This window comes from Cherax quadricarinatus, chromosome 13 (genome assembly GCF_038502225.1).
Source record: "Cherax quadricarinatus isolate ZL_2023a chromosome 13, ASM3850222v1, whole genome shotgun sequence".
NCBI lineage: Eukaryota > Metazoa > Arthropoda > Malacostraca > Decapoda > Parastacidae > Cherax > Cherax quadricarinatus.
Window position 1 is genome coordinate 41,130,704 of NC_091304.1, and position 18,205 is coordinate 41,148,908.

At 40.7% G+C, this 18,205-nt stretch overlaps 1 protein-coding gene across 6 annotated transcripts in view; it reads right to left on the reverse strand.

The window, feature by feature from the left end:
• LRR (Leucine-rich repeat) overlaps positions 1-18,205 on the reverse strand; it is a 705,864-nt gene that overhangs the window by 295,280 nt on the left and 392,379 nt on the right. Inside the window, exon 1 of one of the 6 annotated variants that reach the window (XM_070084671.1) lies at positions 8,112-8,617. The exons of the other annotated variants lie outside the window; for them this stretch is intronic. Coding sequence (XP_069940772.1) covers positions 8,112-8,117 — 6 coding nt within the window. The 5' untranslated portion in view covers positions 8,118-8,617. Of the gene's footprint in view, positions 1-8,111; positions 8,618-18,205 lie in introns of those variants that run through there. 6 annotated transcript variants of the gene reach the window in all.

The window sequence follows — 18,205 nt, forward strand, 5'->3', positions numbered from 1 at the left end:
CGGCGAATTGGGACACTTTTGTTCCCCAGTGACAGTTCTAATACAGATGGAAGTGCCAGTGAAGACAAGTTTCAAGGTTTTGACGAGGTTGTGACCGAAACTAATGACCATAATACCGGTAATAGTGAGGAAAACCCAGACGACCCTCGGCCTTCCACCTCTGCTACTGGGCCGTCTTGTTGACGTTCAGTTGTACCAGAACAAAAGAGGAAACTCCTATTTTCCCATATCCCGGACTCAGATGTGAGCATTGGTGATGATAGTGATAGTGAATATGAACTACAAGCTCTTGAAAACAGTTCCAGTAGCGATAGTGAAGTGGAATATTCTCCAGTGAAGCATCAGTATATATGACAGTATATGTGCTCTGGTAGTCTGCCATATGCTATTCCAAGGGGAAGGAGTACATCTCGGAGTACATCCTGTGGCTGCCCAACAGGAGCAGACAGTGAAAATGAAGATGATAGTATTGCAATTGGGATAGAAAATGTGCATGGTGGCGGTAGTGGTGGTGCCGGCCGTGAGGCACCAGCAGTGGGCCACGCTGCCACCCAAGCCGCTGCCTCAGCTGATCTACAACAAAGGCCACCATCCCCCAACCATCCACCACACCAGCCTCCACAACCACAACCTCCACAACCACAAACTCCACAACCACAACCACGTCTCAATATCCAGTACCCACCAGCAGACCACACCTGGGATTGGCAGGAAGCTGACAATTTTGTTGCCAATCCCCATCAGTTTGATGAAAGTCAAAGTGGAATACGACCATCTTGTACACTTGGGAACAATGCCACTGAACTGGAACGTTTCGAGTTATTCTTTGACGAACCCCTGATGGAAACTTTTGTCAGGGAAAGCAACACACTTTGATTACACCATGGCAAACACAATACTTTCATCAAAATCATGCCTACACCAGTGGAAGGATACAACTGTGGCTGAGATGTATCTTTGCTTTGCCACAATAATGCTTATGCCACATGTGTATAAGCACAGTGTCAAATCATACTGGTCAACAGACCACCTGATTGCAACCCCAGGATTCAGTGATATAATGCGAGTGAATCGATTTGTGCTACTATTATGTATGCTACACTTCTCAGACAAAACCAGACCTGACAGAAACAACAGGTTATACAAGATTAGGAATGTGTTTGTGTATCTGAAAAAGAAATTCAATGTGTATTTTTATCCCTTCAGGAAGCTTGTTATTGATGAGTCTTTGATTCTGTTCAAAGGAAGGCTCTCACTCAAGCAGTGTATACCAAGCAAGAGGAAATGCTTTGGTATAAAGTTATTTGTGCTTCATGACTGCTACAGTGGTCCTGTATTGGATATTATTGTGTACACTGGAAGTTATACATTGCAAAATACCAGGAAGTTATTGGGCATCTCTGTTGATGTGGTTAGAACGATGATGGAACCATATCTTGGTAAGGGGCATATATTATATACTGATAACTGGTACACAAGCCCCTCACTCAGTGATTTTTTGCGAGTGAACATGACAGATGTGTGTGGCACAGTGAGTGCAAATTGTAACCATATGCCCAGGTTTGACGCTGGCACTCGTAGAGGCGAGGTGCAGGCATTTGCTGCCAATGACATCATGGCATTTCGGTGGCATGACAAACAAGATGTCACACTGTTGTCATCAGTTCACCCTAACAAAATGACAGACACTGGCAGACAGAATAGAGACACCAATGAACTCATTCTAAAACCTGCAGCTGTGATTGATTACACCTTCAATATGCATTCAGTGGACAAATGTGACATGCAGATTGGGTTTGCTGATTGTGTTCGCATGAGTTGTAAGTGGTATATAAAACTCTTTTTCCATCTTCTGGACATTTCCATGCTCAATGCTTATAATATGTATAAGACGAGGCCCAGAAACAAACCACCATATGGCGAGTTTTGTTTGTCATCAGACAAATAGTATTCAAGTACCAAGGAACAACACCTGCAATAGAAAACCGCCCACTAAATTATCAACAACTACCTTCTCGTCTGAAGCATGGTGATCACTTCCTAATACAACTGCCTGCTACGGCTTTCAAGAAAAAGGCTCGAAAGAGGCGTTACGTCCGTGCACATACAAAAAAAAAAAAAAAACACGCCCACAGCAACGCAGACACACTCGTTTTATGTGTGACGAGTGTGAAACACCACTGTGCATGACACCATGTTTCAAAGAGTTCCACAAGCTGCAGAACTTCTAGAAACATGTTCTGTGACTATGTGTGTATATAAAATATAGAAAAATAGTAATAAACACTTCATATTGTTTGTGTAAACAAGTTTTGTAAACAATGTAGTGACAACAGTGTTTGTGCAGTTATTGTGTAGTAAATAAAGAGAAAAAACTTACGAAATAGTGCTCATATTGGTCTCACAGGCCATAAAAGTTACTTAAAAAATATAAATAGAAAAAACAAAAAAAGTAAACAAGAAAATACCGGGTGACCGGCACTCGGCGATGATGCGGCTCATTTTCTGTCAACGTCACGCCTCCATATCTCAGTAAGTATTGATGGCAAAAAAAAAAAAAATTTTAGCCTATAATGTTTAGAAAAGAAAAAAAAACTATCTTTTCATAAGAATTTTTTTTTTTTTAATTTCTCGACCCCGAGAATGAGTCTGGGAGAGGGCCTGTTGACCCTGAAAGGGTTAAGACTACAAATATTTTACGGTAAGTAATGAATGTACTGTTGCAGTAAATGACGAAGAAGGGAAATAACTCTAGAGAGGGTCTTGATACCTGAAGTCCTTATGGAGGGGGACTCCCAACTCTCTCTCCCCTCCTCACCTTTAATACGCCAACAAGAGTCTTCAATAAAGGTACAGCGGACCCCCGGATTAAGTCGTCATTGGAATAAGCAACATTTTTTCATCAAAATATTGGCTCGGTGAACGTCACTGAACTCACTAAGTCATTCGTCCGGAATGTGTCCATGCAGCCTAAGCGTCCCCGATACTCTATGAACAGCCAATGTGCCATTGTTTACCAGCCAGCAAGGACAATCCCACGAGTTCATACGATACATTTTGTATTATTCCTTTCATTTTAGTGCTTGTAACTGCTAAATAAGCCACCATGGACCCAAAGAAAGCTTCTAGTGCCACCCAGCCCTTTGGTAAAGGGTCGAGAGAGAGGGTAGAATGTGCCTTTTTCAGTGATTCTGCAATATGTATGATACTAAAGCAGCAGGAGTCAATAAAGGTTATAGCGCCAGCCAGTGATAAAGAGTAGCATTAACAGTGTGGCAGGCAAGTTAAGCTATTAATAGATAGAAAAAGGACGCACGAAACTGACTTCTCCATTGTTATTGGAGGTATATAGGACTACTAACACCGCTGCCTCTGCTGCCATCTTCACCACCACTGTAAGGCTAATCTTTCAGTGGCCTTAAACACCAAAAAAAAAAAAAAAAAAAAAAAAAAAAAAACCACTTGTGACATTCTTAATGCCATATTTTATTCATTCTAGAATATATATCATGTTTCTATGTTATTAATATTGTTTATTATGTCATATTAGATGAACTGTGCTAGATAAATAAGCTGTAGAGCTGATAATAGTGTCATATTGAAGGATTATCTTGTCCTGTCTCCCAACACAATTCCTAACATACACCAGAAACAGACCTCTCTGGAACACTTTTTTGAGCGACAGGGGTCCAGTGACTCAAGCTGGTCCTAGTGGCATTAAAAACAAAAGAGAAGTAACCCAGGATAAGGACTTGGTACCTGAAGTCTTTATGAAAGGGGATTCCCTTACCAAACATTTGTAAACTCCTCCATCCTCTCCCCTCCTCCAGTCTTCCATACGTTACCATGCCTTCAATAAAGGTAAATGTGATATTATTGTTTTGTTCTTCATGTATCATTGTTTTCTGTGTAAGTAAACGTATATTTCATATAGAAAACATTTTTTTAATACTTTTAGGTGTCTGAAACGGATTAATTGGATTTCCATTATTTCTTACGGGGAAAATTAATTCGGAGTAAGTCATTTTGGAAAAGTCACTCTCTCTGGAATGGATTAATTACATAATTTGGGGGTCCACTGTATGTAATGTTCATTTATCGTTAAAGTTAGTGCTTTATAGTTCTGTTTTCTGTATACAAAACTATTTTTTCTTTAAAGAATGTTTTTTATTTTTTATATTTTTGTATTTCTGGAACGGATTAATTGGATTTACAGTATTTCTCATGGGAAATATTACTTCGGTTTTCGGCCATTCTGAATTTCGGCCAACCTTCTGGAACGGATTACGGCCGAAAACTGGGGGTCTACTGTACTTAAAAACACAAATGTCACATTTATATTTATTTTATTTATATACAGATTATATAAGCATACATGTGCACACCACCCTTATCCAACATTCCTCCCCCGCCACACATACTTATCCCTTCCTTCTTCCACAATCATATACAGTGGAACCCTGGTTTTCGCACGCCCCAGTTATCAGACGATTTGGTTTTAGAACTTTTTTGTGCAAAATTTTGCTCCGGATATCAGACCTTGATCCAGAAATCATGCGTATCATGTGTCAACCTGGGCCGCTCAAACATTCGTGACTCGTTCTTGGGCACATTAACCCTTTGAGGGTTTTCGTCGTACTAGTACGTCTTACGCGTAGGGGTTTTTGACGTACTAGTACTCATAAATTCTAGCGACCTCAAATCTAGTGGGAGAAGGCTGGTAGGCCTTCATATGAAAGAATGGGTCTATGTGGTCAGTGTGCACAGTCTAAAAAAAAATCCTGCAGCACACAGTGCATAATGAGAAAAAAAAACTTTTTCCATTTTTTTTTAATAAATCAGCGACTTTGCAGTGTATTTTCGTATGGTATTTATTGTTGTATTCTAGTTTTCTTGGTCTCATTTTATAGAATGGAAGACATATTACTGAAATTGAGATGATTTTGACTGGTTTTACAATGAAAGGTGCCTTGAAATTGAGCTCAAAGTAGCAGAAATGTTCGATTTTTACCAAACTTCAAAAGTAAACAAATCGTGCCAAGCGTGCAATACACGTCAACTGGTGAGTCTAATATTCTTTCACAAGTGAACCAATAATATTTATACCATTTTTTACACTAATGCAGTAGTCTGCATAACAGTAAATCTTATATTTTTTGTGAGAATAAAAATTCAAAGTGGAAAGCAAAAGAATATAAGAGGGGCCTTGAGACGTGACTAATGACTAGAGGAAATGTCATTTTAGTGCCAGGAATGTCTTTCTTGTTTATTCTGGACCCTATTCCGAAATTGGCATCTTTTGAAATTTGTGTGAAATTGGCAAAATTGCTAAATTCTGACCACTGTACTGGATAGTTGAATTTATAAATGGGTGGTTTCTTGCACCCATTCGATAGAAAAAATGGAGTTCTAGCGAAATATTCATGTTTTTTGTTGACTAGTACAGTGAAATTGGCCGAAAATGGGGCTCAAAGTGGGCAAAATCGCCGATCCGTAAACATCGCCGAGACCGCTAACTTTGCGAGAGCATAATTCCGTAAGTTTTCTATCAAATTTCAAACTTTTGGTGTCGTTATGATCAGGAAAAGATTCTCTATCTTTTCATAAGAGAAAATAATTTTTTTTTTTTTTTAAATTTGGCCGACCCTGAGAACGAGTTTCGGAGAGGGCCTGTCGACCCTCAAAGGGTTAAATGTCTTTTTTTTACGTTAATATAGACATTTTCATTAATCCATCTATGATATTTTCTTCAAAATTATATAAGAAACATGTTACATAGCATAGTATAAATATGCAATGTTTATATGCCATCAAAGGGTGGTAGTCGGTGGAGGGAAAACGTTATGTTTTCTCTTTCTCTGGTCAAGCATTAGAGAAAACTGTATGAATCTGCATCTGGCTTTTGCTTACAATTCTTGGCATGAATTATTCATTACTATTCTTATTATTCATTATTGTTCTTGGCATATAAAGGTAGTTGTTAGAAACGATTAAACTCAGTGAACAAGGTATGCTGGTGGTAATAACTTAGCTCTGGGCTTCATTAAATATCGTGTAGTTATGTAGGTAGGTGCATGTATGTAGCCCAGGCTATCTACTGGCTACCTACATCTACCAGCTACTTAGTAAGTTTATTCAGGTATACACAAATACAGTTACATAGATTATCATACATTGCAGCATATGTGTAAAGAACCAAAGATAACCCAAAAAAGTCAGACACTGACTTCCTATGAAAAAGTACTACTCACCTCTTGCCCTATATTACGACTACAAATATTTTAAAGGTAAATAATGAATGTGGAAGAGTTGGTGGATATTTCTGGGTTGTTAATATTTCTGGGTGTCTGGAACAGATTAATTGTATTTACATTATTTCTTATGGTAAATACTGATTCAGTTTTTGCATGTTTTGGTTTTAGAATGACCTTCTGGAATGGATCAAGTTCAAAAACTGGGGTTCCACTGTACAGGCAGGTCCCACTTTACAGTGCTTTGCTTTACTCAAAAGAGATGTGTCATCATCATAGGATACCACTTTACAGAGAGGAGCACTGCAATAGGCCTATTGGCCCACTCTGAACAGACTCTTCAACTCTTATATTAGTCCTGCTTCATTTTAAATCTGCCTCATTTCTGTTACATTATCTCACTTTTTCATTTGTTCACTTGACTCTCTGTACTATATACTCTACTTGTTCTCTGTGACTGTATTAGGACTGAAAAAAGCCACTCATGACCAAACATGTCCTCATTAAATGTGTTTGTATGTCTCTTTCAAGCTTCAGTAATCACCAGAAAAGCTGCAGATCAGGCTGCAGAGCTACAAAAACCTGAAAACCAGTACAGGTAATATCACAAGCAATATCCATGAATCACATCTGCTGAATACTTTTTGTGTGATCCTTGTGGCCACCATACACTCCATTCCATCACTTACTCCTCCTCTACAGTCCCAGCTATTATTTGTATCCCAGTTGAATACACCAAGTATTCAACTAAATTATATTAATATATTTCACAATCACTATCAGCCAGTCTTCAAGATGATCAGATGTAAAGCCTGGGTAAGGACACATCATGAATGTTGTTGTTCATTTAATACCATTATTCAGAATAAAAAAGCACAATTCTGTGACTGGAACAATACACAAATAACACGCACATAGGAGAATGAAACTTATGATGACGTTGAGGTCCAACCATTAACCAGTCACACAAGCACGAAGGTAAGGAAACCAACATACGTAAATATATGAAGGGGGGGGGGAGCAGGAGAAGTAGACCGAGAGGAGGTACCTGGAGAGGGTTTCGGTAATCAATGCCCCCGAGGCCCAGTCTGAGACCAGGCCTCATGGTGGATCAGGGTCTGACCAACCAGGCTGTTACTGCTAGCAGCATGCAAACCGATGTATGAACCACAACCTGGCTGATCAGGTACTGACTAGGTGACTGTCCAGCACCTTCTCGAAGACAGACAGGGGTAGTACCTCCTCTCATTCTACTACTACCAGCCCCGGCTCCGCCCTTGCCACCCTCTCATATACAGTGGACCCCCGGTTAACGAACTTTTTTCATTCCAGTAGTATGTTCAGGTGCCAGTACTGACCGATTTTTTTCCCATAAGGAATATTGTGAAGTAGATTAATCCATTTCAGACCCCCAAACATACACGTACAAACGCACTTACATAAATACACTTACATAATTGGTCGCATTTGGAGGTGATCGTTAAGCGGGGGTCCACTGTATATACTAGTTCCCTTCGTGTTTTTGTGACTAGTGAATCGCCCAAGTCAGACTGGAATGTCGTCATGCGTTTCAATCTAAGTGTTGGTTATTTGTGTACCGTCATTCAGTCCAATACATCATTTACTCTACCCATCCTTCCTTACACTTCTTGATATCTTTTTCATCCTGCAATTTATCCTTTGTCTAACGTGTAATATTTAACCCATTTCAGCGTGTCATTCATTTGTCCACTCTCCTGCAAATCCACAGTTTAGCTCATTAATCTGTGAGGAAATGTGGGGAACAAGAAGCATGCTACTAGTGTATCAAGTAGTGTAGAGCAGCAATAACAGCAGCAGCATGGCCTACAAGGTACTTACCCCCATGGTGGTGCTGTGATGCTACATGCGAGGCCACCACGATGCTGACCTAACTGCCAGGGCTGCAGCAGACAATGACATACACGATGAGGGAGGTATGGTGAAGAAAGATGAGGGACTAAGGCATGGCTGGAGAGAGGAAGGATTAAGGAAATACTGGAATGGTTATGGTGTAAAGGTAAAGAGAAAATGTAGAGGAAAGAGAAAGGAAGGATGTGACTGGAAGGAGAGGAGAGGAAGGACAAGAGATAATCCAAGATGGCAGTGGGTAACTACAATTAAGAAGGAGGTAGAGAGGTTACTGAAAGTGTAGCACGGTGGTGGTAGGCTCAGGAGACAGGTCCATGGCAGGCTCAGTTTCTTGGTGTTTGAGACAGGGATGACCCATCAAGGTAGTGGAGATAAGGTTACCATTAAACCATCACACTGCTTGTCTTGTCTCTCCTCACATACATCTACTACCACAGTTTGATTTTTTTTTTCTAATGCCAATGTTCTTTCCTAATTTATGAGTGTCATTTCACTGCTGTAGAGAAGTAATATAAAGTTAGACTGCACGATCTTGACAGGCAGAATATTGTAACCTTCACAACGCTCTCATTATTGTTAAGGACATACTGAAGAACATATCACATGTACAAGGCTCTGAAATTAGAAATATACTAAGACTGCTACAGATGTTGAGTTGTCTATGCTCTCTTGGAGCAAAGATTCTTGGGTACTGTTTCAAGTATTCATAAGCAATACATAAAGCACAAAGTTGTGCATGTTTCAAAAGCAGCTGGATAATCTCACTTGCCTACAAGATGCGAGCGTGTTTACAGAGGTCATGCACCTGAACGCCTTGATTACAGCTCTGATAGCAGCAGCAGAACCTTTCAGCGATCTGCAACTCTTCAATAAATCTACGCCAATACTATAATAAAATCGCAAAAGCTTCAGTGTCAAAATTGGTAGGCCACTTGGAGTACTAGTAGGAAGTAACAGGGATTAGAGCTGTTTAAGTCTTCCGTTCAGGTTGACAGTAAAAAGCCAGTTTTGAAAGCAATGGATGAGAGGGAAGGCGACCACAACTGCTCTTAAAGTGTGAACCTTCTACAGGATCCCCTTCCCAATTTGATTTCCTTGGCAACGACAAACTCCCTCAAGTTTCTCCAGGTGCTCAAGATCAAATATGCGTTCCTGGCAAAGATCTGTCGACTTGGGCTTAGTGAGGATTTCCCAGCAGCTCTACGGAAGGCAGGAAACATCAAGGTCGTTGACAACTATGCTGAACACGGTATTGCTCTAATTCAGGAGTACAACGGAAAGCACACCAAGAATGAGAAGTAACCAATACCTATACCAAGTTATTGATCACTGCCGAAAGAAATTTCCAGAGGCTACGAAGAATTTTCTTACAAGTCGGCAAGATACCCGCGCTTGAGCGGGTAACACCCATCCTAGATGGTGGGACCCGTGAAAAGGTAGCAATTTTGTAGATATAATTTTCTCAAACAAATTAAGGTAGTAGGAGCGTGAAAATTCCAAACGTTATTTTTCATGTCTTATAGGCTGGCTCACCCCAAATACGCGGGTACACAGCACAATGTTGAGCAAGTGGATCTTCTGAAGGTTTAAAGTATTTAATTCGTTTTCAATACTGATCCAGTTAATTATTTTTTAAATTCTGCTTTGATTTAGGGGTCCACTTCAAGTCATAAGATTTCCAAAATCACGTATATCTGTGGCAGTATATTATAATAAAAAAAAAAAGAAGCGCTAAGCCACAAGGACTATACAGCGCTGATCTGTGGCAGTAGAGTGAAGGACGGACGTTCTTCAGTACTCCTGTCCCTCCCTCCCCTCCAGTCCTCACTCCATGTGTTTGTAACTGCACGCTGCAGTTTTATCCAATCTCGTTAAAGAAAATGTTAATTAGGTTGGGGAACACCAGTGAAATATAAGCCCTTTCCCTCCAACAGTGAGTGACATACCCTGACAACGTAAACCTAAAGTTTAAAAGTTTTAAAAATTATCTTAAGAGCATGAACGCATGACACTTCTCAAACACCGTATCATTCAAAACGCTTTATCAGGGAACAAAAACAACAGAGCCTCCTCACACATACAATCATGCAAGAAAATTAAATAGTAACCCTATATAGGCCTGGCACAACCGACAACACTTAAGTTTTGCACAATTTGTAAATGGGAAAGTAGCACAGTTGTATCCACGGTTAAATATTTTCCACCTCAGCACACGAGACATGCATCACCCTGCATATTAAACAGAAGAATTCTAAAAACACCTAATTTGTGAACACAATTATAATTAAAAAATTCACAGCACAAATACATTATCGATAAATGCGTTTTAATAACTGGTCTCTCATACACATTTAAGAAAAAATAAGAAATTACAAAATAACAGGCAGAGAAGTATTCGCAATAAAGATACCAGTGATACACTACTGTTTTATTTACACGGCAAGACTGACATTACGCATAACTGAGGAAACAAGGTTTCGTGTACTGACAAAAATAAACTGATGAAAATATACGAGATGCAATGAACTTACTACGTATAATTATAAACAGAAAAAAGACAAGGAGCAAATAAAGATTTTTAAATTTTGCCACCGAAATGACTAGTAGTTTGTGGACACCATATCCGTCCCGTGGACACTAGGAAATTATGACGAAATTCCAAACATTAATTCTCCAATGTGTTAGTCATTATGTGAGTCAAGAACCTTCAGTGATGACAGAGCTAAGGTCAATGTCATACGTTAACATTAGCGCAATTAGGATCATCACACACTCATGATCATAGACCTGGAGTTGAACTGATGGCACTATGTTAAATAAATAACCTGTTAAAGATTAAATAAATTGGCTGTCAACAGATCTAATGAACAATAAACAATACCAAATAAATACTATGCTGGAGGACGTATGAAGGCAAGACAGTACAATATAGGGACCATGAATATACATTTATTTTATCATAAATGGCTTTATCTCACTAAAGTCATTTACCAACACTATAAATGTTAGGGCTAGCTAAATCATCAAATGTTGTGACACACTACTCAGCTTTCAACATAAAACCTACCAGGCGAGGTAATAGCCTCATCATCCAAGCCATCTCAACATCGAAAGAACGATGGCAGTTGCAACCATACAGACTAGGACATTTTAAGTTAAAGGTAATTAGAACAAGAAACTACAAGATTATATATACCACTACCTCAAACTCATGGTAGATAAACCCAGTGGCTTTCTTATCAGAGTCAACTAAGGCTCAGGACAAAAGTAACACCTTTCATTTTTTCAAACTTTCAAGTTGCAAACCCAGCAATAACAAAAATACATCTTATAAGTAACATTAAAGTCGAATGCAGTTTTTTAAGCCTTTACAAAGATACATATACAAGCTGTTATGATGAAGTATGGATACCGGGGTTCAATATACAAGCTGTTATGATGAAGTATGGATACCGGGGTTCAATATACAAGCTGTTATGATGAAGTATGGATACCGGGGTTCAATATGAAATGGAAGATGGCGAAAAGACTACAAAATGGGGTTCATTTACAAGTTAAAATTCAATCTGCAAATAGTTAATTAACAACACAAGCACTGTAGTCTAAATGATGACAGTGAAAATCGAACTTCAAAATTCAATCACTTTTGTACAAATCACTAAATGGAAATTCGCAAAATTCTAAAGATATCTTAATGAAAAAATCTAATACTGCCCAACATACCATATAAACCCAGGCCCAATCATCATGGTGATTTTAATGTAAGACATTCTAAGTGGAGATAGTTGCAAGTCCCACGATATGCATTTCATGTCAACATTCACTCACTCAAACTATTAACTCTGAAAAATTTGTTTTAAATCACCAAGTAATAGAACTGACCAAGATTGTAAAATACCCTTAACCTTGTCTTAACAAACAATGTAATAGGGAACATAACGGTGTCAAATAAAACAGATTAACCACAACATAAGTTACACATGCAGACACACCAAACCTGAACAGCTACGCACAAATCATTGCAAAGGATCTTTCCAAAGTTCAATTTCAACAATTAACATTAAATGGTAATAAAGAAATTTTTACTTTACCGAAATATTAGAAAAATAGTGTAAGGTTAAACTAAGTCTTCGCATGTGTTAAAAACACTCAATACTCGTATCAAAACAATAACAGTGCCATGCAAATGACAAGTGGAAAGGCGATGTCAAACTGCAGGGACAAAGTTACAGAATTAATTCAAGGTTCTGAACTTTCTCAAGTACGATCAAAATACTGGAGTACCTGGAGTTTACCTGGAGAGAGTTTCGGGGGTCAACGCCCCCGCGGCCCGGTCTGTGACCAGGCCTCCTGGTGGATCAGCGCCTGATCAACCAGGCTGTTGCTGCTGGCTGCACGCAAACCAACGTACGAGCCACAGCCCGGCTGATCAGGAACTGCCTTTAGGTGCTTGTCCAGTGCCAGCTTGAAGACTGCCAGGGGTCTGTTGGTAATCCCCCTTATGTGTGCTGGGAGGCAGTTGAACAGTCTCGGTCCCCTGACACTTATTGTATGGTCTCTTAACGTGCTAGTGACACCCCTGCTTTTCATTGGGGGGATGGTGCATCGTCTGCCAAGTCTTTTGCTTTCGTAGTGAGTGATTTTCGTGTGCAAGTTCGGTACTAGTCCCTCTAGGATTTTCCAGGTGTATATAATCATGTATCTCTCCCTCCTGCGTTCCAGGGAATACAGGTTTAGAAACCTCAAGCGCTCCCAGTAATTGAGGTGTTTTATCTCCGTTATGCGCGCCGTGAAAGTTCTCTGTACATTTTCTAGGTCGGCAATTTCACCTGCCTTGAAAGGTGCTGTTAGAGTGCAGCAATATTCCAGCCTAGATAGAACAAGTGACCTGAAGAGTGTCATCATGGGCTTGGCCTCCCTAGTTTTGAAGGTTCTCATTATCCATCCTGTCATTTTTCTAGCAGATGCGATTGATACAATGTTATGGTCCTTGAAGGTGAGATCCTCCGACATAATCACTCCCAGGTCTTTGACGTTGGTGTTTCGCTCTATTTTGTGGCCAGAATTTGTTTTGTACTCTGATGAAGATTTAATTTCCTCATGTTTACCATATCTGAGTAATTGAAATTTCTCATCGTTGAACTTCATATTGTTTTCTGCAGCCCACTGAAAGATTTGGTTGATGTCCGCCTGGAGCCTTGCAGTGTCTGCAATGGAAGACACTGTCATGCAGATTCGGGTGTCATCTGCAAAGGAAGACACGGTGCTGTGGCTGACATCCTTGTCTATGTCGGATATGAGGATGAGGAACAAGATGGGAGCTAGTACTGTGCCTTGTGGAACAGAGCTTTTCACCGTAGCTGCCTCGGACTTTACTCTGTTGACGACTACTCTCTGTGTTCTGTTAGTGAGGAAATTATAGATCCATCGACCAACTTTTCCTGTTATTCCTTTAGCGCGCATTTTGTGCGCTATTACGCCATGGTCACACTTGTCGAAGGCTTTTGCAAAGTCTGTATATATTACATCTGCATTCTTTTTGTCTTCTAGTGCATTTAGGACCTTGTCGTAGTGATCCAGTAGTTGAGACAGACAGGAGCGACCTGTTCTAAACCCATGTTGCCCTGGGTTGTGTAACTGATGGGTTTCTAGATGGGTGGTGATCTTGCTTCTTAGGACCCTTTCAAAGATTTTTATGATATGGGATGTTAGTGCTATTGGTCTGTAGTTCTTTGCTGTTGCTTTACTGCCCCCTTTGTGGAGTGGGGCTATGTCTGTTGTTTTTAGTAACTGAGGGACGACCCCCGTGTCCATGCTCCCTCTCCATAGGATGGAAAAGGCTCGTGATAGGGGCTTCTTGCAGTTCTTGATGAACACAGAGTTCCATGAGTCTGGCCCTGGGGCAGAGTGCATGGGCATGTCATTTATCGCCTGTTCGAAGTCATTTGGCGTCAGGATAACATCGGATAGGCTTGTGTTAATCAAATTTTGTGGCTCTCTCATAAAAAATTCATTTTGATCTTCGACTCTCAGTCTGGTTAGCGGCTTGCTAAAAACTGAGTCATATTGGGACTTGAGTAGCTCACTCATTTCCTTGCTGTCATCTGTGTAGGACCCATCTTGTTTAAGTAGGGGCCCAATACTGGACGTTGTTCTCGATTTTGATTTGGCATAGGAGAAGAAATACTTTGGGTTTCTTTCGATTTCATTTATGGCTTTTAGTTCTTCCCGCGATTCCTGACTCCTAAAGGATTCTTTTAGCTTAAGTTCGATGCTTGCTATTTCTCTGACCAGTGTCTCCCTGCGCATTTCTGATATATTGACCTCTTTTAGCCGCTCTGTTATTCTTTTCCGTCGCCTGTAAAGGGAGCGCCTGTCTCTTTCTATTTTACATCTACTCCTCCTTTTTCTTAGAGGAATAAGCCTTGTGCATACATCGAGTGCCACCGAGTTAATCTGTTCTAGGCATAAGTTTGGGTCTGTGTTGCTTAGTATATCTTCCCAGCTTATATCGGTTAGGACTTGGTTTACTTGGTCCCACTTTATGTTTTTGTTATTGAAGTTGAATTTGGTGAATGCTCCCTCGTGACTAGTCTCATTTTGTCGGTCTGAGGCTCCACGCATACATGTCTGAACCTCAATTATGTTGTGATCTGAGTATATTGTTTTTGATATGGTGACATTTCTTATCAGATCATCATTGTTAGTGAAGATGAGGTCTAGTGTATTCTCCAGTCTAGTAGGCTCTATTATTTGCTGGTTTAAATTGAATTTTGTGCAGAGATTTAAAAGCTCGTGTGAGTGTGAGTTTTCATCAGAGCTGCCTCCTGGTGTTATTACTGCAACAATATTATTTGCTATATTCCTCCATTTTAGGTGCCTTAAGTTGAAATCCCCCAGGAGCAAGATGTTGGGTGCAGGAGCTGGAAGATTTTCCAGACAGTGGTCAATTTTTAACAGCTGTTCCTGGAATTGCTGGGATGTTGCATCCGGAGGCTTGTAGACTACCACAATGACTAGGTTTTGGTTCTCGACCTTTACTGCTAAAACTTCCACTACGTCATTTGAGGCATTAAGCAGTTCTGTGCAAACAAGTGACTCTGCAATGTACAGGCCAACCCCCCCCTTTTGCCTGTTCACTCTGTCACATCTGTATAGGTTGTAACCTGGGATCCATATTTCGTTGTCCAAGTGATCCTTTATGTGGGTCTCAGTGAAAGCCGCGAACATTGCCTTTGCCTCTGCAAGCAGTCCACGGATGAAAGGTATTTTGTTGTTTATTGCTGGCTTTAGACCCTGTATATTTGCAAAGAAGAATGTTATCGGACTGGTGGTATTGTTGGTACTGGGGGGGGATTTTTTTTCCGGCATTAGTATCTGTATCTGTTGGTTTGGAGTGGAGGCCATCGACTGTGGTTCCACTCCAGGAATGACTGGATTTGGTGTACGATTTCTGCCATTTCCTGCCAGTTTTTTTTCCTTCCTGGCACTAAAAAACCTCTCCCTCTTGAGTGGCTGTGGCTACCCAGGTTTTCCCATGGCCTGGATGTTTTGTATCTTTTTGTCCCCTTTAGATGGTATGCCTGGCAATTTAAGTTATAGCACAGTCTTTCCTGTACTGAAGAGGTACACATTTCAGGGTGAAAAAGCTTACAGGAAGGGAGTTTGCATTTTCCTGTTGTCATATGGGCATGACATTTTCTAGGGTGGTCATAGTTGCATGTCCCATCTGTTTTTCCAGATTTCCCATGCCAGCAGATACCAAGTGCATAGTATGTGCACAGGCTTGGTTTCCGTTTGCCTTGGGTTTCTGTGACTGTATTCCCTGTTGGTGCATGTTTCCCTGTCTTATTCCTATCCTCCTTAGCACCAACAATGGAGCTCCCACCAGTTGTTTTTGGTAATTTATCCTCACTATTGCTATTGGAGTCCTCTTGTTTGCTATTTCCTGCGGTATTTCTGGTTTGCAATATTGGTTTTATCTTATCTTTGACTACACTTGTTTCCCTACTATGGCTCCTGTCCTCTATGAGGTCATTTATATGTATTCCTTCCTGCGTATAATTCCCGACTACCTGGACAAAATCTCCAGCTTCACCATTACTGTCTACCAGGACAGTATCTCCAGCTTCACCATTTCTGTCTCCCAGGACAGCACCTCCAGCTTCACCATTACTGTCTCCCAGGACAGTATCTCCAGCTTCACCATTACTGTCTCCCAGGACAGCACCTCCAGCTTCACCATTACTGTCTCCCAGGACAGCACTATCAGCCCTACATTTACTGACTACCAGGACATCACCTCCAGCCTTACAGTTTGTGACTACATGGCCAGTATCAAGGGCAGTACCATTCAGCCCGGACTTTTTATGTTCCCATCTGTTGTAGAAAGCTTCCAGGTTTTCTATGAAAGCAGCTTTGATGTTATCCTCTTTTAATACCCTTGTGATTTTAGTCCACAGATTTTCCTCATTTGGGCATACCCAAAAACACTTCTCTGTTTTAATACTGCTTGTAGCTAGTTCTGGGATATCTGCACAAGGAGCGTGACACCAATTTCCACAAAAATGACAATTTATCCATGTGGTAGCCCGTTTGTTTGACTGACCACAGACTACACACAGCTTCATAGTGATTTGAATGGTTAGAAAATTGGAAACAAATTATATTTAACTCGCATACCATGAAAAAAAATACTCCTTTAGAAATTTTGAAGAAAAAAATTCAAAATACTTTAATGAAAAATGCAAGGCAAGCCCCACCAAGTATAGGACTTTCTTCTCTATGGCAAGTGAAACTCACTGATGATGAAGAAATAAGGAAACTACTGAGGAGAAAGTTTATTCTTTAGCTGGCAACTGCTTGATGTAACAGTTGTTTATGCTTCTGGTTGATGCCGCCTCTACCTGGAGTGTATTTTGGGGATCAACGCCCCCGCGGTCCAGTCCACGACCAGGCCTCCCGGTGGATCAGGGCCTGATCAACCAGGCTGTTACTGCTGGCAGCATGCAGTTCAACGTACCAACCACAGCCTGGCTCATCAGGCACCGACTATCTGTCTAGCCAGGGGTCTATTGGTAATTCCCCTTATGTATGGTGGGAGGCTGTTGAACCGTCTTGAGCCCCGGACACACACAGCGTTTTCTATTAGTGCACCAATGGCGCCCCTACTTTTCAATGTGAGTATTTTGCACCGCCTGCCCAGTATTTACTTTCGTAAGGAGTGATTTGTGTGTGCAGATTCGGGACCATTCCTTCTAGGATTTTCCAAGTGTAGATTCACTCACTCTCTCACTCTCTCTCACTCTCACTCTCTCTCACTCTCTCTCACTCTCTCTCTCTCTCTCTCTCTCTCTCTCTCTCTCTCTCTCTCTCTCTCTCTCTCTCTCTCTCTCTCTCTCTCTCTCTCTCTCTCTCTTGCCTGCGTTCCAGCGAGTACAAAAGTCAAGTGCTTCCAAGCGTTCCCCGTAGTTGAGGTTCTCTATACTCTCTCAAGATTGGCAATTTCACCTGCTTTGAACGGAGATGTTAATGTACAGCAGTATTCCGGCCTAGAGAGAACAAGTTATTTGAAAAGGATCATCATTGGCTTGGCATCTCTTCTGATTATAATAAAAAAAAGCGCTAAGCCTACAAGGGTCATACAGCGCTGTCTTGTATTTTGAACGTTCTCAATATCCATCCTATCATTTTCTTTGCAGTTGTGATCGTGGCACTGTTGTGATCCTTGAAAGCGAGTTCCTCAGACATTACCACTCCCAGGTCCCTCACATTATTTTCTTGCTCTACTGTATGATCAGTTTGTAGCATACTCAGTTCAAATTATCATCTCCTCCAGTTTTCCATAACGGAGAAGTTGGAATTTGTCTTCATGGAACATCATATTGATTTCCGTTGCCCATTGGAAAATTGTTTATATCTTCTTGGAGGCTAACAGTGTCCTTTATAGATGACAGTCTCGTGTAGATACTTTTATCGTCCGCAAAGGATGACACTGCTGTGGATTACATCTCTGTCTGATATGAAGAACACTATGGGGGAGAGTACTGTGCCTTGTGGAACAG